The sequence below is a fragment of the Coenobita brevimanus genome, chromosome 25, assembly GCF_032717465.1.
Source record: "Coenobita brevimanus isolate Jiangsu-jjx chromosome 25, ASM3271746v2, whole genome shotgun sequence".
Classification (NCBI taxonomy): domain Eukaryota; kingdom Metazoa; phylum Arthropoda; class Malacostraca; order Decapoda; family Coenobitidae; genus Coenobita; species Coenobita brevimanus.
In genome coordinates this window covers 22683354-22707472 of record NC_136978.1, presented here as the reverse complement: position 1 = coordinate 22707472, position 24119 = coordinate 22683354, and the positions used below count along the sequence as shown (strand labels likewise).

The 24119-nt window shown below is 42.4% G+C and overlaps 1 protein-coding gene across 3 annotated transcripts in view; it reads right to left on the bottom strand.

The window, feature by feature from the left end:
* Positions 1 to 24119, bottom strand: part of LpR1 (Lipophorin receptor 1) — an 838382-nt gene that overhangs the window by 380184 nt on the left and 434079 nt on the right. For all 3 annotated transcript variants that reach the window (XM_080267931.1, XM_080267932.1, XM_080267930.1), the window contains exons 6-8: positions 22344 to 22590; positions 21169 to 21411; positions 17759 to 17955 (exon numbers count right to left, since the gene is read on the bottom strand). In XM_080267931.1, coding sequence (XP_080124057.1) covers positions 17759 to 17955; positions 21169 to 21411; positions 22344 to 22590 — 687 coding nt within the window. The remainder of the gene's footprint in view (positions 1 to 17758; positions 17956 to 21168; positions 21412 to 22343; positions 22591 to 24119) is intronic.

Sequence of the window (24119 nt, the reverse complement as noted above, 5' to 3'; positions counted from 1 at the left end):
AAGGAATGCAGAGAACAACTGGCAGATAAAAATCACAGTTTAATCGTATGCTCACTGGAAGAGAGGAAAGTGCCACAAGAATGGAAGAGGGCAAATGTGGTACCAATTTACAAGGGAGGAAACAGGGAAGAACCCCTGAATTATAGACCAGTGTTTCTAACCAGCATGGTCGCAAAATTGTGTGAGAGAATCCTGAAAGACAGATGGATAAAATATCTAGAAGAGATGAATATTTTGGCTGAATGTCAGTTTGGATTCAGAAGTGGAAGGTCATGTGTTTCTAACTTGTTGAGCTTTTACTCAAGAGCGATTGATGTGGTACAGGAGAGAGATGGTTGGGTGGATTGTGTGTACTTAGACTTAGAGAAGGCCTTTGACAAGATACCTCATACGAGACTAATGTGGAAACTAGAATATATAGGAGGACTAAAGGGGAAACTTCTGGAATGGATGAGAGACTTTTTGAGAGGCAGACAAATGAGGACAGTAATAAAGGATAAGATGTCTGGATGGAGGGAAGTAACAAGTGGAGTCCCTCAAGGCTCAGTGTTGGCGCCAGTAATGTTCCTGATTTACGTAAATGATATGGTAGATGGAGTGAACAGTTATGCAAGTCTGTTTGCTGATGATGTAAAGATCTTGAGGAAGGTAGAGGTTGAGGAGGATTGTAAAATACTGCAGGAGGATTTGGATAGGATACACAATTGGAGCCGGACGTGGGAAATGAAATTTAATGTAAAGAAATGTAAAATATTGGAAATGGGTAAAAGTACCAGGAGGCCATCACTTAATTATTTGTTGGGTAATGAATTAATCATAAAAAGGAGAGAAGAGAAAGATTTGGGAGTGCTGGTCCAAGATAGTTTGTCACCAGAAAAGCACATTAACAAGATAGTTGGAGAGACTTATAAACTCTTGACTAACATAAGAGTAGCATTTCATTATATGGATGAGGAGATGATGAAAAAATTGATAGTGGCCACGATCCGCCCCAGGTTAGAATATGCAGCGGTAGTGTGGTGCCCACACAAAAAGAAAGATATAAACAAGATTGAGAGAATACAAAGAACAGCAACCAAGATGGTCCCCAGTCTGACAGACCTGTCATACAGAGAGAGGCTGGAAAAACTGGATTTGCCTTCCTTAGAGGAAAGGAGAAAGAGGGGAGACATGATTGCAGTGTTCAGGACCATGGTGGGAGTAGATAAAATTGACAAAGAAGATCTGTTTGTATGGGATAAGAGACCAACAAGAGGACACGGAATGAAATTGAAAAAGTCAAGCTGCTTGAAGGATATCAAGAAATATAGCTTTCCTTACAGAAGTATAGACTTATGGAATAGCCTGGACAAAGAGATCGTCCAGTCTAAAAACTTAAATGAGTTTAAAGCTAAATTCGACTTATTGAGAAACAGCGAGGGAAACCCACGAGCATAGTACATTCCGTGTATATCACAATTAGGTATATTAGGTAAATACTGAAATATTTGGAACAACTTAGACAAAGAGGTGGTGCATGAGAAAAACATTCATGTGTGTAAAGGTAGACTTGATAAATGTGGATATAGAGACAGGACAATACGAGCATTGCACAATTCCTGTATACTAGAAATAGGTAAATACAAATAGGTAAATACACACACACACACACACACATATATATATATATATATATATATATATATATATACAGGCATACCCCGGTTTGACAATCTAATTGGTTAGGTAAAACCCCATCGTTAGGAGGGGTATCGTATATCGGGGTACTTTTAACATATATTTCAATGTGAGCCATTCACCAGCCTGGGGTTTCCCCCCAAACCAAGTCCAAAACTCACCCAGATCAGCCCCAGTACAGGTTTAAAGGCAATCTAAATGGCCTAGCAGCTGTCAAGGAAGGTAACCTATGCCTAACACCTGTAAATAACTCACTAAAACTGACAAATCAAATCTGAGTATCCTCATATGTAAGTCTGGAAAAAATCAAGCTTAGTAAACTGTACCCCAAAATGACAATGTTCACCCCACCTATGGCTAAAACACATTAATTGGAGTCTAAAAACTGTTTATAAATCAACCTAAACACAATTTTAGTCTAATATATCATCAAAATCAGTAGGAAAAATCAAAACCCATCATTAAACCGGGGTTTGGCCATTGGTAGGTGGGGTATGGTGCAATTTCTATCCCCATCATTAAGCCGGGGTATCGCATCTAGGAGTATCGTATATCGAGGTATTACTGTATATATATATATATATATATATATATATATATATAGTATACAGTAATCCCTCATTTATCTGGAAATAATAGAGCCAAAGACATGTCCGGGTAATGACAACATCTGTATAATTAACACTATTCCCCTACCATACCCAGATGCTACCTATACCCACCTCCAACCTTTACCTAACCTATTATATGTACAGTATCTATGCTTAATTTGGCAGTGTTTTCCAGTCATTCAGGCATACGTAGACATCAAAACACACATAGGAATATCTGAAGTCATGCTAAACACCAAGAAAACCATGCAGAAAAAAACCTGAAAATCAAAAAACACCCTACCTAAACATTACTGTATATACAGTAACCCTCCTTATTTTGGCAGTGTTTTCCAATCAATCTGCCATATTTTGACATCAAAACATATATAGGATTATCCAAAATAGTTTTCAGCACCAAGGAAACCATAGAAAAAAAAAAGTGAAGACCAAAAAACACCCCACCTATACACCACTGTATGTACAGTAACCCTCCTAATTTTGGCACTGTTTTCAAGTCAATCTGCCATATTTAGACATAAACACACACACAGAAGTATCCAGATTAACCCGTGGATTGTGAATCACAGCTCAGGCTGGGTAGCGTCGCATTGCAATCCACACCTCAGGCTGTGCTGGCCGTGCATCACCGTTAACTACTCCACCCCCAAACAAACTTACATATGGCACTACACAAAGACGGAGAGAGAGAAAGATTTTATTTCTTTTCACCAGATGATGCCCTGGATGTTTATCTACAAGTTTATAATAAACAAAAACATTTTTTTTTTTCCATTTTTTCACTACTCCTCTGAGTAAACTTACACATGGTCCTTCGCAAAGATGGAGAAAGATTTTTTATTTTTTTTCACCAGATGATGTCCTGGATGCTTATCTTCAAGTTTATTATTAAAAAAAAAAAAAAAAAAAAAATTATATGTATTTTTTTGCACACCATTGGGTGGGATAAAAAAAAAAAAAAGGTAACTGAACAATCCATGGGTTAATGCTAAACATCAACAAAATCATGAAAAAAAATAACAATGAAAAGCAAAAAACACCCGACTTACAGTATGCACGACTATATATACAGTACCCTTCCTAATTCTGGCACTGTATTCAGTTCAATCTGCTAAACTGAGACATCAAAACACACATAGGAATATCCAAAGTAATGCTGAATGCCAAGAAAACCATGAAAATAAATAAATAAATAAAAAACCAAAAAACACCCTATCTATACACTACTGTATGTACAGTAACCTTTCTAGTTTTGGCAGTTTTCAGGTCAATCTGCCATATTAAGACATCAAAACACACATAGGAATATCCAAAGTAATGCCAAACACTGAGAAAACCATGGAAAAAAAAAAAACATTGAAAATAAAAAACACCCGACCTATACACGACTACATACAGTACCCTTCCTAATTTTGGTCCTGTTTCCAGGTCAGTCTGCCATATTTAGACATCAACACACACAGAGGATTATCCATAATAATGCTAAACATCAAAAAAGCTTGCATGGACAACAAAAAAATCCACAAAAAAAACTGATGACGGTTTGAAAGTCTGTTGCCTGTGACGAGTGACAGCTCAAAAAAATTCCACAGCCAAATATGCCACCGGAAATTGGTTATACAGTATTGGTATAAATGGTATACCAACATCTTCATTGGTGTTTATACTATACGATAAACTAGTAAAAACGCATAAAACTGTTAAGTAAATGTACAGAAATATAGCATGAAAAAAGTGTTCAGGAGTAAAACTTACCTTCATATAACTTCCCACCATCCTAGTGCATAATTCTGCCCGCACCTTCCATAAGTCAAGCGTATTTCTAGAGCTTCCTCTTGGATTTTGCGGAATTTTGATACGACCAATTGTAGTAGAATAAATCACAAAAAAAAAAAGAAAACTCACAAGTCAGTGTTATTACCATGTAGGAGGGTGGAGAATGAGGGAGTGAGGGGGGAGCCAGGAGGGTGTGGAGGAAGGATGAGAGGGGGGAAGAAGTGAGGTTGTGGGCAGGTTTCTCCCCCTTCTGTCAACAGGTGGATGGGTGCTTTTACTGTGCATTTACCCGTGGCTTGCAGTCTGTTAGATGCCGAGTGGCCATGCAGAAACACAATTCACCGTGACAGGGGGACTTTCGACCTTCGGTAGAGAGGTGGACAGCTGCTGTCGCTGAACATGTGCTCGTGGCTTATGGTCTGTGTTTGATGGAGGTGGAAGTTGGGAAAGACTTAGCCCCCATGGTCGTGCAATACTGGACAATCGGTGGGGAATACGGATGGACATTTGACACCGTTTGTGGGTTACAGAACATCGAATTCTTTAGTTGTTCACATTGATGAGTACAGTAGTCCCTGTAAGACCCAGACGCCAAAGTCCCAGACACCCCAAGTCCCAGACATTTTGGGCTCGCCTTCAGAACCAAAAATGGCCAAAAAAACGTGACAATGCAAAAAACAAAATCCAACACGTTTTCAACTGTACTTTGAACTTGGCACATGGCGCCGAACAGCTGTGTTTTCGCGTGTAGTAGACCACCCCCCTGCATCCTCCCCTCCCCAGTTCCTGCCTAACTACCATCATGACTAGACGCTCATCACAATGGCTGCCTCCACGTGCTCGTTTTTGTGAATCAACAGTGAATAAACTAAAATACCTCGCTACTAGACCAAATGGGAATTTACAGTGTTTTGCAGTATTAAGAAATATAATTCAGACTGCAAAGGATTAAGCGCAGAGTGCAAACTGGCATGTTGCAACTGGCATAGCACAAGTAAGAACAGAATGTGCAGTGTTAAACAATTATAATTCACAGTGCAAAGAATTAAGTGCAGCACAACACTGGATTACTGTACATGCTTCAAGAGCATTTTCACCACTGTCAAAGCCTTAGAGGAGGCGGGTTAATTTTCGCGAATGCCACAGACGTGTTGTAAGTACCCCGTACGCTGCTAAATATTTTCCATACTTCTAATTCCTCATTTTCTGGTTCCTTTTCATTTATTTCATGCTTTCTGTCCTTTATTTGTGTGAATAGGGTATTAAATAGGTGCTGTGCATGTCCAGTAGGGAGTTATTTAGGTGGTTTTCAAAGTCAGGCTGGGTTAGAGTTCATAAGTACCTGTCCAGAGGACATTTTCCCAAGTCCCTGACAAACCCAAGTCCCGGATATGCCTTTGGCTCTATTACATTAACTCCTGGAGGGATTACTGCATAATCATTTGCCCAATTGGGAGGAGGCACAAATAATACACAAGGGTTTAAATAAATGAGTAAGGAGGGGAACAGAACCAGATCACATTTGTGCAAACAAGGGTAGCACTACTAACCATCGTGATGGCTTTCTTTGCTGGGTGAGGCCTAGCACGGAACTAGCAATCAGGACAGCTGGCAAAGTCAGGTCAGGTCGTGGGGAAAGTGGACAGCAAGCAAGAGGGGGTGATCCCAAGGGTACTTAACCCGCCCCATCCCGATGTTTTCTGGGCAGTGGTACGCTCCAGTCCCGACATTTTTGGACCTTTTTTTTTTGGCTCAAACATCCACTTTTGGTGAGAAACATCGAAAATTCATAGAGAAATCACTCACCTGAGGTTTAAAATACTCGCTTTAGGTACGAGTACTTCCTTCCCTGACTGGGTTTTCTAACAGGCTGGCACCAAAGAAAACGAGTTCTATGGGAGGGTAACTATTTTATCCACTCATAAACAGTATTTATTTATTTACCTGATACGAATTTATATGTAGTACAAGAGTATATTGGTTTTCAAACAGTAATATAGGCATTATAAGCATTCTTTCACTGACTAACTCATCACCATTCATGACCTTTTTTTTCCCACATTACCTGATCATCATTTCTGACTGTTTCTTCCTCTAATGCTATGTAAACTTTGTCCTCCACATTGTCATCGATTGGGGAATCACTCTGGCCCTGAATGTCTTTATTGGCCAGGTCACTGGTAACATGTGAATTGCTGAGACAATGGCGTGCAGGGGGGGGGGGGAAGGTTATGCGGTGTAAGGCATTGTCCCTGCTTGGCATCTTGTAGAGGAAGGTGTCCTGTGTATACGTGCCAAAAATCACTCGTGAAATCACTCGCGAAAATTGAAAATTGTGCAAATTAGGGACCTTGCAATGTTGCCGCGTTAATTCACATCGCCAGGACATGAGTGCACATCATGTGCGGATGTTAATTCACGTCGCCGGTAGACGGCGCGGGTTAAGCAGCTCACATCAGTCCCAATGTAGCATTCTCTTTGATAAAAGCCTCTGGTCAAAACATTGTGAGAATAAACTCAAGCCTCTCACCTGTGTTTTTCATAACCTCTCAATACCATATATATATATATATATATATATCCACCCATCCATCATCCAATCCTACGTTGCCCCATGAGGAGCGTAGGAGACCAGGGCTAGGCATATTGATTCTGACATTTAAGATGAGAGTGACCAACCTCACTCATCCCTGAGTGGCATTACATGAGCAATAACCCAAACCACCCCTTGGATATAAACCTTCACTGGCTCAATGCGACTAGAGCGCTGTAATTACCCACTAAACCACCAGGCGCCATAATTTGGTTATATGGTTACCACCCAGCATAGTAAATGGTTTCCTGGTGTACAGGTAACCATTCAGCTTGTCACTCGGTGTACAGTCAGCCAGAGGCAGAAGGAAGAGGAAAGAATGAAGGAAAGAAAGATAAAAGAGGGAGTGTAAAGACACCTATAGGCAGAAGGACGTGGAAAGAATTAAGTCAAGAAAGACAAAAGAGGAAGGAAGGAATGGAGGGAGGAGAGGAAAGGGCAGATAGTTTCATTCGTTTCGTTTTTGAAGGCTCCAACACGCTTGCATGCATCAGCCTTGGGCACCTAATGGCAGCTCTCCATGCTGCACGAGCTATGGCCGCCTCCCTGTTCAGTCCCTTAACCCTGAGGTCACACTTAATGACCTCGTCCCACATCTTTCTCGGTCTACCCCTCACAGTCCCACTTCCAATATTAACACTTCTCACCTTCCGCACCCAATTAACTCCCCCATCCTCTCCACATGCCCAAAACATCTCAACCTATCCCTCCTCATTACTACACCAAAACACTCCAGTCCCATCCTACCTCTCAACTCTTCCATCATAAACCCGTTCCCCCCAGGCCTTGCATGCAGGGATGCACTGCACATCCACCTAATCATTGTCATTTCTGTAAGTTTGAGCCTGCGAATATCCTCTTCCTTTACTGCCTAGGTCTCATTACTATACAGCATCACACTCCTAACACATGCTGCATACAAAGACCCCTTGGCACATAGGGAGAGTCCTCTCAATGTCGGAAGAGGCAACAGCTCCATGAACTTCTTCCAACAACTTCTCATCCTAGCCACAGAGCTAGCTCCAGCCCCCCTGTCCAGCACATAAAATGTCTCCCAAATAACAAAACTCTTCCACTCACTCAAGAGATTTACCAGCAACTTCAATCCTTTCACACCTAACAATCTCCACCTGCTCTCCCCAACACACCGCACACATGAAATCAGCATTATCTCACATTCTACCTCTGATACCACTACATCTCTTGTGCAACCATTTATCACAAACAAAGCACAAGATGGAATTACTTCCCACGCCCTTGTGGCAAACTGCACATGGCCACTCTTCCTCTTCTTTGACTACATCCACCAACCCTAGATATCATCACTTTTGTTTTATCTGCATTTACCCTTAAGCCCTTGTGCCCCATACCATCTCTCCACTTCCTAAATCTTTCCTCCGCCTCCCTTTCATTCTCTGCAATCAACACCAAATCATCAGCATACAACAACTCCCACGGGAGTCCGTTTCTGAAGTCACGGGAGAGGGCTTCGAGTACCATAATACCCAACATGGGACTCAAAACTGACCCCTGATGCACACCAACATTTACAGAAAACTCATCACTCAAATCTGCATTCACTCTTACCTGAGTGCAAGCACCCACATACATGGCCATAACTACCCTAACCAGCCACTCCTCCATACCAAGCTTTCTCATTGCCCACTTCACCACCTCTCTTGGGACTCTGTCAAAGGCCTTTTCCAAATCAACAAAAACAAAATACAGATCCCTTTTCTTCCCAATATATTTTTCTTGAAGCTGTCGAACAATGAATATGGCATCAGTGGTCCCCCTGCCTGGCATAAACCCAAACTGCATCTCATTATTATTCACTCTTTCTTTACTCATACCTTCTAGAACTCTCCCCATTACCTTCATTATCTGGTCTAAAAGTTTTATACCTCTATAATTTCCTCTTTCCAGGGCATCACCCTTCCCTTTGTACACATTTACAGTTACATTCTTCAATCAATCATCTGGGACAACAAGCTGATATATAATCATCTTTATCAGGTCAGTGACTAACCTCACCCGTATATCTCTTGAGGCCTTCCACATTTCAGCAGTCTCACCCCTATTCTCTTGAGGCCTTCAACATTTCAGCAGTCTCACCCCTATTCTCTTGAGGCCTTCAACATTTCAGCAGTCTCACCCCTATTCTCTTGAGGCCTTCAACATTTCAGCAGTCAACCCAGACACACCTGCTGCCTTCCCCACCTGCATACTGCTTATAGCCTCACTCACAGTGGCAGCGTCAATCAAAGGCCAAGGGCCAAACACTGGATCTGCTGGCTCCAAACCTTCCCTGTCCCAGTTAAACTCTTCATTCAACAACCAGCTATAATGCTCTCTCCATGCATCTTTAATATCCCCACTGTTCATCACTACCCTTCCTTCATCATTCTTCACACACAGCTCACCTATAATATCCCGATTATCTCTCTTCATCTGATTTGCCACCTTAAATATCATATTTTTCCTTTCCCCATGATTTTCGTTATCAAGTAAAAGACTCAGGCTTTGCCCTGTAAACCTTTCTTCTAGCCCTATGCTTGACAGCCAAGTATTCCTCCTTGTTACCACCCTTCTTCCATTCCCGGAAATGCCTTCTTTTCTCCTTAACTGCAGCATCTTCACCCTCATCCCATCACCAAGTTACATTATGTCTTGGTGGGCCTCTTGTCCAACCGCATATTTCATCAGTAACTCTCAAGAGGTAGTTCTTGAGGGCTCTGTACTGTTCATTAATGCCTCTGTCTACAGGTCCCTGCTTAGCCACCACTCTCCTCATCTTGCTATAGTAGGCACCCCTTACTGCTTGGTTTTCCAGCTTCCATATTTTCCTCCTAGGTACATAAGTCCTCTTTTTCATCACTCATTCTTTAAGCACCATATCACAAATCAATAGTTTGCACTGCTGCACACACTCCTTGCTTCCTATAACTTTAACATCCCTCATTAGCCTCCTATCTGCCCTCCTGACCGGAAAATAATCTATCTGACTGCTATTTCCTCCAGACTTGTACGTAATTAACCTACTCTCTCTTCTCCTAAAATGTGTGTTGCACATGATCATGTTCGTTGCCTCCCCAAACTCGAGTATCCTTCCCCCTTCCACATTTTTTATACCATACGCACATCCCCCATGTACTCCTTCATAACCTTATGCTGCATCACCTACATGACCATGTAAGTCCCCTCCCAAAACCACTATCTTATTCCTTCCCCATACCACCTACTACACGTATTAATCCCAAAATCTATCCTTCTCTACCTCATCGAAGCCTGCCTGTGGGGCACATGCTGATATAATTGCAGCCATCATTTCACTGAATAAAATTTTCATTACCAATATCCTATCGCTTACTCTCACAACATTCATAACATATCCACACATTTCTCCACAACCAACACCCCCACATCCATCTGTCCACCCCTGCCAAAACAACTTATAGTAGCAATCTTTCCCAACAATCTTTCTGGCTGATCCACCCCTGTACTGGACTTCCTGCAAACATGCCACATCCACCCACCTCCTACTGAATGCTTCAATGACTTCCCCTGCTCTTCCCCTCAAACTTCCCACATTCCATGAACCCACTCTCATCCCCGTGGGCGATTTAATGTCCTCAGGCTTGCTTTGAAGCTTATTCTTGTATTTAGTCATAGCCGGTAATAATAAAGGGGGCAGCCATACCACAGGCCCCACTCACTGCACAGTCCCAGGTCCAGGCAATGGATCTGGTACCCCTAGCCCAGCAGCTTACCAGTGGCTGTGGTAGTGGCCTCAGGACACCCTGCCAGAACAGATGTAGGGGCACCCTCCAGGTGAGCCTTGGCACTGCAACTGTCTCGCCATTATACACCTGCCTATAGAGCAGCCTCCTGGGGCGCTACTCCCAGGTTCGGGTCCCTCTCTATTGGGCGGAAGCGGCAGCCGGACCCATGATCTTTATATGTATATATATATATATATATATATATATATACAGTCAACCCTTGGCTATCACGAGTAATTGGTACCCTAGGCGACCCGCCATAGCCAAAATCGCGATAGCCATACTTAAGAACTAATGGGAAAAATTCTAATTGGTTCCCCGACCTCCAACTTTACCCCAACCTTACCCTATTTTCACATCTCCTTCACTAAAATACCTGGGATTACAAACCAATGCTGCAAATTAACAACAGTACAGTACATAAAGGTTATAAATAAAACAGAATTAACTGTAATAAGCCATTTTACTTAACATTTTTGGAGAGGATGAGGGGCTTGGGTGGGTTGAAGGGGTTCCGAGGCTGGGGTGGAGTATTACTGGCCACCCCTCCGACGTTCTATCTCGTCTAGGAATTAATCAGCTTCATCAGGAGTCTGGAAGGGACCCTCAAAACCTTCAAAGTCGTCAGCTCCATTATCAGAATCCACCTGAGGCTCACTGGATGGTCCTGGCTGTGGGTTGGGCTGAGCCTCATTGCGACGGCGTAGGAAGTCTCTTATCTGGCGTTGTTGTAGGTTGTTGATATGGGCATGGTATTGTTGGTGGTAACCTTCCAGTGCCTTCATAATCGCCGAAGAATTTGCCTCACTGTTGGCGCTAACATCTTGCTCGATGAGATGACGTAGCCTTACACCCAAGTCGATGATTTCCTTTATGTTGGCTATGCTGAGTCCCCCACGACTCCCAGCATCACCACCGATGTTCTCCTCACCACTCTCACTCCTGTCCTCCTCTGCCACATTCTCCTCCTCTAGGATGTCGGCTGCAGTAACAGGGGGTGGCTGAATCATGTCACGAATGTCGTCCTCCGTTGTGTCAGCAAAGCCAGTCCCAGGAATTTGCCGTGCCTCTTCCACTGCTGCCTGAATCTCCGCCTGCACAGACTGTGGCTCACCTGCCACATTCCCACGTCGGTCCTCAGGTAGCCCCTCCAAAATATTTCGCCAAGCGTGATGAATTGTTTTCTGTGTCACATCATCCCAGCATTGCACCATTAAGTCCACAGCTTGCTTAATATTGTACTTTTTCCAGTAAAGAAACACTTTTCTGTCATGTTCACTATCACCTTGCACTTCGTCATCATCATCATCATCACCATCACTGTCCACTAGGTGCTGGATGAGCTGGGCGTCCTTGGTAGTTTCCCTCATTATCCTGAATTGCCGTCGCGAGTAGGCAGACTTGACCACAGATATTACCTCCTGGTCCAGGGGCTGAATCAATGATGTCGTGTTGGGTGGCAAGAATTCAACTCTGACATTAGGGTCTGCATCCCTCAGTAGAGGTGAATGTCCTGGGGCATTATCCAGCAGCAACAGAATGTTGAAGCGGATGTTGTTTTGGGCGCAATGCTTCTTGACCTGGGGAATGAACGTCTCCTTCATCCAATCTTGCGACAGCTTTGCCGACATGTACCCCTTCTTTGAAGACATCCAGTGCACATTCAGGTTGCTCATATCCTGTCGCTTGTAGGCCCGTGGACGTTTAGCACAATGAATAACTGTTGGTTTAAGGCGGCATGTTCCTGATGCATTCATTGCAAACAAGAGGGTGAACCGTGCCTTCATTGCCTTCCTTCCTCGTACGTGGGCAGAGTTGGCTGTGATGAATGTCCGCCTGGGCATAGTTTTCCAAAAGAAGTTCGTCTCATCCATGTTGAATATTTGGTCAGGTGTATATTGGCCCTCCTCAATCACGTGCTTTAAAAAGTCGGGATACTCCTTAGCCGCTGCCATGTCCGCACTTGCTGCCTCACCACTGATTTTCTTGTTCTTGATCCGTTGCTGTTTCATAAATTGATCCACCCATCCCTTGGAGGCCACAAACAATGGTGGTTGTGCAATAGCCAGCTTCCTTGCAACCCCAACATATATCTCCCTGGCTGTGTCCATGACCTCACGCGTCTCCACCGCCTGGTTCCTCCGTGCCTGCCGATCAAGATACCTGGCCAGCAACTGTTCTGTCTTAAGGAGCACCTGATTACGACTCCGCAAGGCGTTGCTGGCTCCCTCTGATGATGCCAATTCCATGTGCTTCCTTATGTGCTCTCGTTTCTGGTAGATTCCTCGGACCATGGACTCGTTGATACCAAATTTCTTCCTCACGCTGCACTTGCTCTCACCACCGTCGATCAGCCGCACAATTTCCAGTTTCTGAGCATAAGGCAGGTTCTTCCTCTTCCTCACTTGCCGTCCAGGGTTAACCGCGTTACGTGCACCAATGGTAGGAGGGTTGGATGGGGTATTGGTGGCCATTGTGGTTGAACAATAGGTCTTCACGGCTATAGCTGCTGTTGACTGGTAACGCTGACTCTCTCTGTACCTTGGCGGGAAGGATGGGTAGCTGTAACCATGTCTTGGGCCAATCAGCGCTCAGGTAGCCTGTGACGTCGCGCCAATCACGGCGCGAGTATACGCATGGGCGGAGCCCGCGCGATTTGAATGTTTCTGGCCGACCATCGTCCGCGATAGCAGTATTTGAGGTCGCGATAAAGGTAATCGTGTTGCATTTCACCTGTCCGTGATAGCCATGAAACGCGATAGCAAAACCCGTGATAGCCAAGGGTTGACTGTATATATATTATATATATATATATATATATCTATCTATCTATCTATCTATCTATAGCCCGACGCCCTAATCCCGCAAAGGGTGGCCGCAGACAAAACACCTCCAAGTCACTCTGTCACCCACCATTTGACTCCCCTCCCCCCAACTCACCCCCCCCTCCCTCATATACCTCTCAACTCCATCCCTCCACCTCATCCTCGGTCTACCCCTCCCTCTCCCTCCCTCCACCTCACCTACATACACCCTCTTAGTCAGTCTTTCATTTTCCATTCTCTCCACATGTCCAAACCACCTCAGTGTATTTCTCCTAATCTTTCAACCACATCCACATCTACCCCACAACGTTCCTTCACTTCTTCATTCGTCAACCTGTCCCTCCACGTCACTCCACATGCTCCTCTCAAGTAACTCATTTCCACTGCTCTCACTCTTGACTTGTTCCCCTCTTGCAAGGTCCACGCCTCGCTTCCATACGTCAGGGTAGGGATCACAATACCATCATGCAGTGCCTTCTTAACTTCCATACTCACCTCCCTATTTCTCATATATATATATATATATATATATATATATATATATATATATATATACTGATGTAATGTATATTTAAGAGATATGGAAGTGCAGAGTAGAGGATGACGGGGGGGAGGGGAATAGTGAGAAGAGTGAGAGTCAATGAGAATGCTGGAGGCCTATCTTCCTTTGTGAGTCAGTATCTTGCTAGCTATTTTGTTCACTGAATAGTGGGTGGGTGTCGAACTGAATCTTGTCAAGGCTAAATGGGAATTTTTTGTTGTAGTTGTTGATGTTTTCTGAGTTTTCTGTAAGTTTTAAATATGTTTCGTTCCCCTCTCCGTGAAGTGTTTCCCATATTTTATATGCTTGTTTGTGTAGGTGCATGTTTACTGGCAGTGTTTCTGTCATTGCATGGATCTGTCTTGCTGTGAGTGTGTATGGGTATTTTTGATTTGTTGCCCATCTTAGGGTTTTGTTTTGGGTTCTTTGAAGTTTTCTCAGTTGGTTGTTGCTTATTGAGTGTTTGGGGATTGGTGGGTAGTCTAATGTTGGTAAAATTATGGATTTCACTAGGTGAACTTTAATTTTGGTTGGAATATTCCTAAATCTGGATAAATATCTTAGAGCTTGTTCACCTAGATTCTTCCTTTCTTTGATGTGTTTATAGCAGCCATTAGAGGTGATTTTCAGTCTGAGTGCTTTTCCTTCATTTTGGAATGTTCTGTTCTCATTATTCATTTTTAATGGTGGGTTGTTTTCTGATCCTTGAGCTATATATGTAAAGTTTGCAATCGTAGTTTTTATTTTTCATTTCTCCTTGTACTCATGTATTATTTCTATTTTCTTTTCAGTTCTCCTATTAGTCATGTTTCTCGATTTACCTGGGTAACCTGTAATTTGCGTGATGTCATCTGGGTATATTATGTTTAGTCCTGTTCTAGGAGGGGGGATGTCGTTTGTGTATGTTATGAAAAGTGTTGGGGACAACACACTCCCCCTGGGACACCACAGCTCAATTCAAAGGGGGGCACCAAGGTATTGTTCAATCTTGATTCTGGCTTCCCTATCATCAAGAAAATCACACAGGAGCCTTCAACAATTTCTGGGAGGTTTAGTTGAGGAATTTTATATTTTAATCTCAGGTACCACACTTTCTCGAAGGCTTTATTGATGTCCCTCAGAGTTACGTGGCATTGTCCACTTCCTGATTTATTTTGTGAGATTTGCTCATTGATGAGTGCATGTGCCTGAGTTGTGCCCCTTTCAATGCAGAATCCATACTGATCTTTGTGATAATGATCTTCAGTGTTAAGGTGGGTTCTCAGCCTGAAGTTTATTATTCTTTCGAATACCTGTACGGTATTTTATCTGGTACTTCGAGTAATGAAATGGGTCTGTAGTTTATTGGGTGTCTGGGGGATTTGTTGGCCTTTGGTATTAATTTTAAAATTGATTTTTTCCAGGTGTCAGGGAAATACCCTGATGAAAGTGCGGCATTATATATGTTGGTGAGATATTTATTGCTAAGTTCGGTAATTTGCTGAGTATGACCTTGTTGATTCCGCTCTGTCCAGGGCATGATTTTCTTGTGTATCTGATTACTCTTTTGGTTTCGTAAGAGATGATGGAAAGTGTGAGTAAGGGGTCTGCATTTAGCCTTGAAGGGTCTGCATGAGTGTGTGGTGTGATTCTGTGTAAGTTGTTTTTTAAGAATTCAGACACCATTTCTGATGTTTCATTATGTATTTCATTTCCTTCTTCTTCTTCTTCTTCTTCTTGGAACACATTGTTCCAGATCTGCCTGTGGAGAGATTCTTGGGCTTGAGGTGTATAATGTCTCGTGTTGTTTTGGTTAAGGAGGTCATGTGTTTTCGGTGATATATTTCCCAAAAGATGTTTTAATTTTCTCCAGAAATCAGAGGGGTGTTTGTATAATGAGGACAGGTGTTCAATGGTTTTGTGCCAGTGTAGGTTAGCTTCAGAGAGAAGTGTTTCATGTATTGATTCTTGCAGTTCTTTATATCTGTTATAGTGGTGGACAGTCCAGCCATTCGTGTTGTCTGAGAGCGTTAAATTGTGTAATCAGGTTTTGAGTGTCTTGACTGTGTGGAGTGTGGGGTAGTGTTCTGTAGTATGTTGCAGGAATGTGATTGGAGATGGCTCTGTTGATTGTGGTGTACCACTGTTCTATTCCTATGTCTAATTCTTCCAGTGTCGCTTCTACTCTGTTGTTTTCAGTCATTCTTACATTTCTTTCTGTTTGAAATCCTTCCCAGTTAGCTTCTGTGAAGCTTGGTCTGGGAGGGATGGGGGTGAGAACTGGATTTGTTGAAACTGTGAAAATAACTGGGATGTGATCACTGGTGGTAAGTGGGCCTTGAGTAATTTGGGTGTTGTGGTGTGTCTTGTTATTTGTGAGAATTATATCTGGGGTGGTAGCTGTGTTGTGTGCATAGTAAGTGGGAAAGTGTGGACCTGAGTGGTTTATGGTTCTTTAGATGATAAGATGGTTAAGTTGCCTGCCTGTGGTATTGGTTTGTCTGTATCCAAGGGCTGGGTGGTTGGCATTAAGATCTGCTAACATGTAAATTGGGAGGTTTCTTCAGAAAAGTTGGAAAAAATCAGGTTTTGGTATATATGATCTGGCAGGGGGTTGATATAGCATGGATGCTATGATAGGTCCTGTGTTTGTATTTATATGACAAGGAGGTCAGAGATGAAAGTGTCGTATATTTTGTGTGGAATGGTGTTTCTTATTGCCATTGCTGTACCGTCATGTGGGCCATCAGTGATGTTTTTTGTGTGAGTTTTGTATCCTGAGATTTTGGGTGGCTCATGTTCTGGTGATCAATGAGTGCTGATGAGGATAATGTCTGGATTTAAGTTTCTGTATATATTGTTAAGCCCAGTGTGTCACCCTCTCCAGTGGAGGACGTTGTGTGGAACTATTGTTACTTTCTGCATTGTTTTGATTTGGTGTGTGTGTTTTTGTCCATCCATCCATCCATCCATCATCCAATCCTACATTGCCCCATGAGGAGCGTAGGAGCCCGGGGCTAGGCAGTTGGTCTCGACATTTAAGATGAGAGTGACCAGCCTCACTCATCCCTGAGTGGCATTCATTATGGGATTTAGGTTCTGATATTTTGGAGATTTCAGTCCTGTTTTACTTCAGGGGTTTTGGGTTGTGGTATCGTTTGTTTTGTTCATCATCCTCATCATCTTTGGTGTATCCCCTCCACCTCCTTCCAAATTCCCCAGTCACTTTCTTCTTACTCTTTCTGGCTCACCTCTCTCTTCCTCTCTACATATAACTCACTCTTCCATCTCTCAACTTCCTCCACGACCCTGTTTCTCTTCCACTCACTGAATGTTTTCTTCTTTTGTGCCACAGCCTGTCTCACCTCTTCACCCCACACACTACTTCACATGCTGCACAGATTTCTTCTGTGAATATCTTGCCCATATCTTCCATGCCCCCAATCTGCACCAAATCATATTTAGCTAATCCTCCATTTCTCTCTTATATTTTACCATTTTTCCATCCTCTTGCAACCCTTCTACCCTCCTTGTATAGGCTACTTCCTCCTGTCCTGCTCTTTTCCTCCTCCTCTATTTCATTTGAACGCTGATTGTGGTGGTGACCAGAAAGTCCACTCCCCCAACTTCTGTATGCTCTTGCATCCATTACACACCTTCTCTCATGTATTAAGGATGAAAGATACCAGAAACAACAATTAGGTAACAAACATTAATATCTCGCATACCAGGCATTCCTCATTACAAAGTACACTATGGATGTCTCCTAAAGTATCAAACTATTCAATGCAACTGGGGGAGGAAAATGGAAAGTCCATCTTAAGGGTACCAATGGAAGTCTGCATGCAATTTTCATGCAATTTATGGACTATAAAGAAGACTTTTAATGACGGCTTACTGTACTATGTTTACAGTAAAACAATATCTATGGTTGCTGGTGAAGTGAAGCACTGTGATGACACTACCTGTCGTACCTCCTGGTGGTCGAGCGAAATCTTCCTTATGTCTGTGAAATGGGCAAAGAGGAGTGAGGCATGTCCCTCCATGGCCTTGCAGCTGCGATTGTTGTTTGGGTCACGTGCATAGCCTCCAACACACTCACATTTGTATCCTCCCTTGTAGTTTTCACACACTTGAGAACAGAACCCAGGTTCCAAGCACTCATTGATGTCTGCAGGGGAAATAAATGGACATTTAGTGTCTTGATTTCACTGTGCTTGATGTTGTTCTAATGGAATCATTATATCCTGAGAGTACAGTAAGACCTCACTATAACAGACTAACTGGGGCACAAACCATCCCAAAAAATGCGAAATTCCACTAAAAGCGACATCCAGACTTCCCCCTGCTAAACCAGTCTTTCTCCGATATATCAGACATTATTCCAGATCGCATGAATGGTTTTTAAACTGTTTTGACTACTATTGCAGTACTGTACTGTGTTATAACTTCACTACATTAATCAAATGGTATTATATGTATAATAATACTGTACCGTACACTGATAAACATGTCCTTTATTTACCTTATTGTGGTGACCATAGCTGAAGTGGTCAGGTGGTCCAGACTGCTTCTGGCTTTATCAGACTTTTTCCAATATATAGGAATTTAGTCCGGTAGCTCCTAGAGTCCGATAAAAGCGAATTCCGGTCTATTGAAGTCTGTTATACGGAGGTTTTACTGTATATGGAAATGTTGTTTGAAATTATACAAAAATTTGCCCAGACCACTACATCTTCTCATTAAACATTTCTATATGTGGGTATCATTTTGCAGAATGTACAGGTAGTTTAAATAATACAGGAATATGTCTATCTATCTATCTATCTATAGCCCGACGCCCTAATCCCGCAAAGGGTGGCCGCAGACAAAACGCCTCCAAGTCACTCTGTCACCCACCATTTGACTCCCCTCCCCCCAACTCACCCCCCCCTCCCTCATATACCTCTCAACTCCATCCCTCCACCTCATCCTCGGTCTACCCCTCCCTCTCCCTCCCTCCACCTCACCTACGTACACCCTCTTAGTCAGTCTTTCATTCTCCATTCTCTCCACATGTCCAAACCACCTCAGTGTATTTCTCCTAATCTTTTCAACCACATCCACATCTACCCCACAACGTTCCTTCACTTCTTCATTCGTCAACCTGTCCCTCCATGTCACTCCACATGCTCCTCTCAAGTAACTCATTTCCACTGCTCTCACTCTTGACTTGTACTGCTTTCAAATGTAAGATTAACTACACTCTATTTAACCTGTAGGTGAAAATTTTAAAATAATCCAGGCACAGTATTCAATTAAGCTAATATTTCTAATGTATAGTTTAAACTTGTAGAGGGAATCATTCTCCAAGTAAACTGTTCCTAAGGCTTTTAGAACCAATAATTCATTACAATACAATGCTCCTTCTAATCTTAACTTCCCTGGTAAGCTCACCTACTATGACTGAAATAAAAAGATATTGTTGAATGCAAAATAAACAGTATAATATATATCAAAACAAACCAGTACACCAAGCCCTCGTTTTTCGACCAATCATTATTCGACAAATAGTCGTTTCGAAATTTATATAGCTATACCCCTTTTTGTTGTTCAACACTTGTTATCCCTGCTATTTCAACAATTCAAACCATGCACCGCCAAATACACCATCTGAGCTGCCTGTCTCCTGCGCTGTGCCCCGCTGATTGGTTGCCTCTTCATCCATTTGCACTTCTTTTTGGCCTCGTGGAATACTACAGCACCACCATGGCTCCACCCAGGACCCCTACTATTACCTCTGTTAAGCACAATCATGTGCTCACCAACCCGAGAGAGTATTTCGCCATTGCATGGTCGGGTGACGATCAAGGTTGCCAGATCTGAACTTGGCCACATTACCAAACTCCTCAATTTTCATAACCAAATTTAAATTCTTAAGGGAAGCTTTTATTCTTCACTAATTATATATACAAATGGAAACAATCACTCTCCTTATAATTAGCAGCATGTTGATTATCTTCATGCTATCTAGGCTAGCAATTTAATCAAAGAGAGCAGACAATTCACCATCTCCATCCTCTGTATCTTCATACAAGTGAAAAATCCGTTTGGTAATGGATCATGCTGATTCTTTACTAATCAAATTTTTCATTCCTAAACTGGCCTACATTCGTTAATGAAAAATACCAAATGGCAACCCTGGTGACGACTGTGCCAACAACTGACGAATGTTCTCGACGCACAATACTGTTTTGGAGCCAGTTTCACACAATGCACATCTTAGTTTGCACTAGGTTGGGTAGGTTATGATCACTGGGGGGGTTCTGGGGGAGAAGCCCCCTAGTTAGGTTTCAGTGCTTCCAGTTAGGCTTCCATTACTATTTGTGGTTTTAAACTGAATACATTTGAGTTTGTTTGTGGTGGTGACGTCATGTCCAGTCGGGGGGATAGGCAATAAACACACTAATGAAGGCGTTCACGCGGCTTTCTTTAATATCTCCAAGCAGATATATTTTGTTTGTCCTCCAATATTTTTCTGATCGAAAATCAAATGTCAATCATCTGAGATTTTGTAATGCTAAAATATTTTTCCTTGAGAACATAGACCTATAAGAAAACAGTTCAAATCCGTGTCACTTTTGTTCATATTCACTGGTACTTTTTCCATCTTTATTGAATATTTTCTTAATGACGAAGGTGGTCAGGAACCTAACCCGCCTATTTCTTAACATTCTCATAGGAAAAAATAAGTTCATTAATCGACCAATTCGTTACTCAACCACTTTTTATGGAATGCATCCCTATCAAATAGTGGGGGAGGGGTGTACCAGTAATTACATCATAACTTCAGCCAAAGACATCATTTACTCATGGTGCTTGATGAAATGTAAGTTCAAATGCATATATTTTAAAATACAGTAACTCTCAATTATCCGTCATCGCAATATCCGGCCCAACGAAATATCCAATGCTTCTGGCTCGGCTCTATCCGTAGGGATTATGCAGTATCTGTCGCTGAAACGGGATGTAACTGGCAGTTCTATGCAATACTGTATCTGACTTTATGGTGTATCAGCCCGCTCATAAACAGTAGTCAACCAGCACTGTATTACTGTACTGTACCATTACTTTATTGTATCTTAGACTTAATTTTCATATTCTACTCATGGGAAAATTTTTAGGATTGATGTTCGAGATGGACAGTAATGCAATATCCGGCTCAACGCCAAATACTGAGTCGATGGAGGGTACTATGCAATATCCGGCATTTTGCCTTAACCGTCATAGGGTGTGGCTGAATTATGCCAGATAACTGAGAGTTTACAGCACTATGTTAATTCCTACAACTCACAGCAAATTTTAAACAGATTTCTAAATCCTAAAATACTTTGTTATACTGTACCTTCACACTGTGTGTTATTGACCAACATGTATCCCTTCTTGCATTTGCAATAGTGTCCAGCAGGTGTGTCAATGCATATTTGTGTGCAACCACCATTTAACTCCTTACACTCATCCTTCCCACAAGTGCCATCTGTGGGTTCATCTTTTCCATTGCCACAGTCATCATTGCCGTTGCACACAAGACTCATTGGGATGCAGTGGTTCCCACAGTTGAACTGTGAATCCTCTTTACAAGTAGGAGCTGTGACAACAAAAAGAAGGTGGAACAGAATTAATCATCAGCCTCTCCCAATATCCCATAAAACAAAGGTAAGGGTTGGATGAAGAAAGGGAAAACAAGGCAGTACGAGAAGCTAAAAATGCATTCAATAAAATGGACTACATGTCACATTCATCAATTCACTCATCACATTTTCAAATCTCTCAGCTCCATTCTGTAGGCAATACCTTTCATAAGTAGCTTCATACTGATATGGCATGACATGTATAACACACATCCATACTCATAACCCTTAAATTAAATGAGGGGCATAAATCTCCTATGTGAAACTTACAAATTTTATCCATCTAATCATTCTAAAATAATTACATTCATGCCTTTGTCACCCTCCCTCATGACTGATCTTCCTCAACAGTACCTCTGAAATTATGATTAACTTCTTTGAAATGACCACTTTATTATTTCACTTTGTTTTCCCTCTCAAAGAATTATGTCCCAACATTAAATCTCCAAATTCTGTCATAACAGGTGGTGACAGAGAGGTTAGTGGAGCTGTCTACTGCCTGAAATTATATGAGCTGAATCCTGCCAGGGCAGGGAACTGCAATTACGTGAATTTCATTTAAAATCACTAGTGATCTTCTACAAGACCCATCAACAAGTCATAAATACACCACAGCTAATAGCAATGCAACTGTCCTGAATGAGAAAGCCCTGATGTGTATTCAATTTAGATGGTGAATATAAGATTCTAAGTGGTGGCAAGTGATGGTGTGTGGCACACTGGAGGACTGCTAGGGCTCAGGGAGCAAACTGTTAATCCTACATCCAGATGCGGAGGGGGTGGACAACACTTGAACTCTTAAACCTTGGGACATCTTTTTATATTTTAGTTGTTGCTAACCTGGTTAAAATGATTTATGATGAGCTGTAACTACTCTAAGAATGCTCACCACAATCAGTTTCATCAGACCCGTCGACACACTCAGTAAAGTTGTTGCACTTGAGGCGTTCAGGAATGCATGACATATCTCCACATGTGAAGAATCCTTCACCACAACTGTGTTGGCATGTTTCCACATTTTCATCATCCCCAAGGGGACAGTCCTTGTCTGCATCACACATCCAGTCCCGCCGGATGCACTGATACCCTCCAGCACACAAGTATTCATCAGATCGACATGGAATGCTTGGGCAGTCCTGGAAGACAGAAGGAAAAGGCTGCATAAGCAAAAAGCACTTGCTAAGTATTTGCTTTACAGTTCAGTTCTACAACTGTGTGTGTGTGTGTGTGTGTTTTATATATATATATATATATATATATATACTGTATATATATATATATATATATATATATATATATACTGTATATATATATATATATACATACTGTATATACATATATACATATACAGTATATATACAGTACCCTCGCGTCCAGCACGGTAATATTGTCATGCATGGGTCACGTGTTGGACCAAAAATGTGTTGGACTAACAATAGAGCTTATGGGGAAAAATGAATTATGTCAGCAACCCTCGGAAAAGTCACCCTAAATACCTACCATATACCTATACATATATTGGTACTATTGTAATTATAATAAATGGTACTGTGTTATGAATGATAACTAACCTTTTAGGATAGTGTTAGTGGGCTTGCTGGGAATGGAAGGTGGTATCCAAGGCTGTAGGTAGTCCTACTGGGTCCCCGGAGGATGGCTGCTGGCGTCACTAGCGGGTAATGGCTGTTGCTCCTCCTCAACCTCCCTCATAAGTCCTTCGAAATCACACTCAGAATCACTATCTTCGTCCACAGCCATGGAAGGTCCTACTTCTGCTTGTCCTAGCACTGTAATCCTTGGCAAAGTGCATGCTTCTCACACTGTTGCCAGAGCCCCGTCTCGTGACCGTGGAAATTGATCGCTGTCGCTGACTCGGTAGAGAATAAGGAGAAGCAACTTTGTTTATAAACTGGTACGCACGCCGATGAGAAGGGTTTCAAAACGATTGATATTTATTCTAAAATATTAATATGTATTCAGTGTCAGGCTAAATGTTCAGGGCTGTAGTATGAGACATTCTCTGTCGAGTCGCCTGGGTTTTGGTCACACTGTTTTGCCCGTATCCTCGGCAGGAATCCATCCAGATGAATTCCAAATGCCCGTAGTATCGTCGGCAATTTTACCACGTTACCGTTCCGATTTACCATCGTATCCTCGACAAACCTGGTATGAAGTGCCATGTGATAGCCTTCGGCTCCCAGGATCTTGTCTTAGTTTTTTATTATGATCACGTTGGCTTCATTCATGTCATAGGCCTTGGCAATGTCAACTTTCCTCTCCCCTTTCTTCTTCCTCTCGATGCTTTCTAGCTTGGTGGCCTGAGGGAGGTGCCGACACGTCTTGGGGTTCTCAGAAGGCTTCCTGGGCATCGTGAGCAGGGTAAAATGCAGTAACAAGGGCAGAAAATGCAGCAAGAAAAAAGCACCTTCCAATGCAATTATGCAACTGAGTGGCGCTGTGGCGGGAGAAATTTAAACAAAACATCACGTGACACCAGAAGCGTTTTTAATTGGGCGGCATCACGATCACGTCACGATAGCGGGCGGGGAAGGCTACTTGATCAGAAGTTTTCATTGGCTATCATCATCACAGGAATGTCCAGTATGACCGTGTTGGACCGGGGGTGATCGTGCTAGAGTGAACTCTACGGATTTCGCCCACTTCT